At 36.8% G+C, this 4,851-nt stretch overlaps 1 protein-coding gene across 1 annotated transcript in view; it reads left to right on the top strand.

The window, feature by feature from the left end:
- The window catches only part of LOC122071324 (serine/arginine-rich splicing factor SR45-like), an 18,508-nt gene that overhangs the window by 13,205 nt on the left and 452 nt on the right, over positions 1-4,851 (top strand). Inside the window, exon 13 of the mRNA XM_042635659.1 lies at positions 4,748-4,831. Coding sequence (XP_042491593.1) covers positions 4,748-4,811 — 64 coding nt within the window. The 3' untranslated portion in view covers positions 4,812-4,831. The remainder of the gene's footprint in view (positions 1-4,747; positions 4,832-4,851) is intronic.

A 4,851-nucleotide genomic window follows, 5' to 3' on the forward strand; every position in this document is an offset into this window, starting at 1 on the left:
CCAGGGTTTTGGTCCAACAAGGGTTGGAAATAAAATTAGTAGTTTACCTAGTATTTTATTTCATGCTTTTAGTTTCCAGACTTGAACGTAGAAGTAGGATTTATTTTCTTGCTTTGGTTTCCTTTTTATAGTTGTTTCCTAATTTCGGCTAGTTTCCATTCTAATTAAGTTTCTAATTTCATGTTCCTATTTTTCTATATATTGGTTGTAATCGACTGAAGATTTAGAGAGCAATTTGATTATTGAATGAATATGTGAGTGTAAACCTTCTTTTCCCCATCTCTACTCTGATTTCCCCTCCCTTCCCTAGGGTTCTCCATCACTTAAACTCACTGAAGGTGTGAGTGTCTACTTGAATGATGGGTTTTCTGTGAGGAATTTCATCGAATAATATATAGTCGATATTAATAATCTCTTTACAGTGAGCATATCTTTAAATGCACATTGGGAGATCACATTTTGCCTCTTTGAAAACAAACGTTGGAAAATGTTTCAACATGTAAAATTTGTCCATGTAAAATTTGATATGTAAGATTTTACATTAAAACAAACAGAGCCTTAACGAATCTGATTTTCAGAATGGATTTGGATATAATGGTTGTGGCATATAAATTCTGAGGGCAGTGGTTCTCTGTCCGGGAGAATGGCCTATACCAGCTCCTCCTGTATCCATCTCTCTATTACCGAAGCAAGGGGTAGAGCTGTGGAAGTGTCCCTACTCTTTTTACATGGGGAGGAGAGATATAGGCACATGGGAGCACTGGTGTAGGCCACAATCCTGGATAGAGTTCTTTTTCCCAAATTATAAACACTAAAATAATAAAAAAATGAAGAAAGATACGGCAGAGAGGAATCTAGGCCAACAGTTTGGGTGGGTATTCCCTCACCTTTGTTTGTGTTTTGCATGTAGATTGATGATTTAATCATCTTAAATGATGTATGGATACAGTCTTTCCTGGATGGGCTGCATGTAAAATGTAGTGGCCTATATGAAGCATATGGCTGATCATGTATGTGGATTTACTGTGCTTTTACGGCAGTCCCTTAAAATAGAAGGGGCGTACATGTCGAACAGAATTGACCTTTTCCAAACCTCTTCCAAAGCATTGTTCTTCCAATCTGGCAATGCCTCATCGAACTGAAGTTGACACTTTACTAATTGAAAATGTGGATAACATGTCCATAAAGATGAGTGTTCTTTCGCATGGGGACTTAAGAGTGGCCAAGGAGATGGCTGATGATCTTGATAAGCAGGGATTTACTAGTCCTAGTCTGTGTTTTGGGATTTTTGTTTTTTGGAATGGCAGTTTATTTAGAGTGGCTAAGGAGAAGGCTAAAACAGACCTGCAGGGCACAAACCCAGTACTAAAACTTAGGATAAGGCCCCCATCCAAAGATTCATAAAACTACTAAGTGATGTTTCCTGAACACAATCTTGGCCTAACCACTCCTTGTTTAGCAATCATAACCACCGAGTCATTAGTAGATCTAGGCTTCTAGTGGAATGAGGCATCCTTTTTGGAAGCCAAAATTTTATCTTCCTAACTCCTTATGTTGATGGTGAATCTCCATGATCTGTATTCTGGAGAGTTTGGTGAGTAACAAAAGCTATATGATGCAGATCAGCGTCAAGGCAGGTACTCATTGAAGTACCAACGCGAGAAGTAGAAACCCAGGCCAGAACCATAACTTGCGGTTCTGATTTGGGACACTTTTGGACCCGTTTACAGGTTCTGGTTTGCCTAAAGAACCAGGTCATGAGGTCTATTTAGGACTATTTTATTCCATAATTCTATTGTCTATTTCCTTATTTCTAATGGCTGGAATCTCCTATTAATTCTCAGCCTCTTTCAAGGTCTTTAGTTAGAGTTTTGGCTGAAACAGAACTCCTACTGTTTATGGTTAAGGAGTCCTATCCCAATTTTTTTTGCATAGTTCATCTCATTGTCTGTTTAGGGCATGTTTCCTATTGGCTATTACATGTGTTATGACCAGTATGCAACTATCTTATTAGTTTCTATATAAAGCTGTACAGGCATAGACACCACAGAGCCTCCCCATGATTTCTATTATCGAATAGAGCTGGCTTTTCCTGCTTCAATTTCTGTGATATTGAGACTTCAGTTGTGGGATGCAACTAACCCTTGGTGAGAGGACTGGTGTTGGCTGATGGGATATCAGTATACTTCCAGGATAGGTGCTTGGTCCATAACCTTCTACCATTCTTCCATTCTTCTAGTCTATTGACTATTGATTCAGTTAGTAGTTTCTGGTTTTCGTTTCAGTTCTATATTCTAGTTGCTCGATTTTCTGTTTCTTATCAAATACATCCGAGTTTTCAAATCTGCCTTCAAACATAGTGATCTAATTCTGTTTTGAGTCTGTTCATGGTTTCAAATTTTGATTTTTACGTCAGATCTTGGAAGTCCTATTGCTACCCTACTTCTGATTTCAGATATGTTCTTGATTGCCGGTTGCTGTTTCTGTTTCCTGTTTCATGTCATAAGATTAGAATATTACTCTGTTATTAACTCTGAGATCTGCTACTGCTGATATTTAATTTTAACACATTTAGTTTCTGTTCTGAGATCATTCGACACACTGATATCGAGTCTCAGTTATAATAGTCTTTTTCAAGCAGGATTATAACTCCGAATTTGGCTGTTGGAATGGTTCCAGATTCTGATGTTCTGTTCTATTAACAGAAAAGGATATTCCATTAATTTCTGAATACATCTGATAACCTGGCACTATTTATGAAATTCTCTCAATTCTGGTCATTCCTTGATCACTGCGATTCTGGTTTCTATTCTGAGTTTCTGAATCTAATACAACTACTCAGCCTTATCCCAACTAAATGCGGTCGGCTACATAGATCCTTACCTTCCGATCAACTCTATTTGACGTCATACTTGATATAGGGCCCAAGTTATGCATTTCTTTCCTCACCACTTTACCTAAGGTCATTTTAGGTCTGCTCCTAGATCTTTTTGATCCTTCAATCTGAATCCAATCAATCCTCCGTACTGGAGCATCCGAAGGCCTTCGTTGAAAATGGCCATGCCACCTCAAACAATTTTCTTGTAGGTTATCATGTATTAGAGCTACTCCCAATCTAGCTCTAATATGCTCATTATTTACTTTAGCCTTCCTAGGTTTACCATCATCCATCTCAATATCCCCATCTTTACTACACTGGTTTTATCTACATGATGCTTCTTAACTGTCTAATATTCCGCACCATATATCATAGCTAGTCGTATGAATGTCCTATAAAAATTTCCTTTTAAGTTTTAAAGGAATACGTCGATCACACAACATTCTTGATGTATTTATCCACTTCATCCATCCTATTTTAATTCTTTGTGAAATATCATCATCTATATCACATTCTTTATTTATTATTGAGTCTAGATGCCTCAAATAATCACTTTCCAGAACCTCCTTCTCATTAATTTTCACCAACTCATTATCTATCTTCGTGTAACTAAAGTTACACGCCATATAGTACATCTTCGTTTTACTTATCTTAAAACTTTTTTGATTCCAAGGTTAATCTCCATAACTCCAACTTGGCATTAATCGCTGCTTTGGTCTCATCCACCAAGACAATATTATCAGTTAAAAAACATACACCAAGGAACATCATCTTGAATATCTCTTGTTAATTCATCCATGATAAGCGCAGATAGATAGGGGCTTAAGCTGATTTTTTATGTAACACAAGTACAATTGGGAATTCACCACCCTAACACCCCCCCCAAAAAAAAAAAAAAACAATTCTTACACTAATCACCACACCATCATACATATTTTTAATTATGTCTACATATTTACTTGAAACAATTCTCTTCTTTAGTACTTGTCAGATTACCTATCTAGGTACTCTGTCATAAGCTTTTCTAGGTCATTAAAGACCATATTGAGATATTTTTTGCAATTTCACAATCTTTCTATAAGTTTCCTAAGTAAATAGCTTCTATTGTGGGTCTTCTTGGCATAAAACCAATTTATTCTCTTAATGATAGTTCCTTGTCTCAGGTGAGTTTCAATAATTCTCTCCTATAATTTTATAGTATGATTCATTAGTTTTATGCCTTTGTAGTTATTGCAACTCTGAATATCACCTTTGTTTTTTAAATCATAACCACAATTTTTCTCCTCCATTCATCTAGCATTTTCTTTGTACTCATAATTTTATTAAACAACTTGGTTAACCAAGATAAACCACAGATTCCTAACCACTTCCACACTTTTATTGGGATCTCACGTGGGCCTTGTGCCTTGCTTACTTTTCATCCTCCTTAAAGCTTCTTTTACTCCAGACAGCCTGACTTTTGGTATATATCTACAACATGTGGTGTCTTGATGGGTAATGTTGTCTTTCGAAACACTATTATTTGAAGTGTTTCCATTTAGTAGACTGCAGAAATAAACTTTCCATCTTTCCCAGATTGGCTATATTGTTAATTTGTTGTTTTTAAAATCTAGTCTCTTCCTAGATTTGTCACTTTAAATCCAAAATTTCCTGGATGAAAATACTGGCCATTGGAGTGGCACTGTTGGGGAGCTATATTCTGGTTAAGTAGATAAATGAAGGCTAGACAAGACTACAAGAGACAAGAAGTGCAAATGCTTATTCAACCCGCTGGTTGCATTGAATTATAGTTTTCGTCTGGTTGCATTGAGTAATAGTTTTCATCTTTTTTGCAGCCTTATTTTCTGATCAAGAGTGGATTTTGTGCAGGCCTGGTCGAGGAAGGAGCAGTAGCAATAGCCGCAGCAGTAGTTCCCTATCTCCTAGGCCATAAGTTCCTCAATTAAACAGAAGGTAGTTTTCTTATCCCTCCC

This window comes from Macadamia integrifolia, chromosome 2, assembly GCF_013358625.1.
Source record: "Macadamia integrifolia cultivar HAES 741 chromosome 2, SCU_Mint_v3, whole genome shotgun sequence".
NCBI lineage: Eukaryota > Viridiplantae > Streptophyta > Magnoliopsida > Proteales > Proteaceae > Macadamia > Macadamia integrifolia.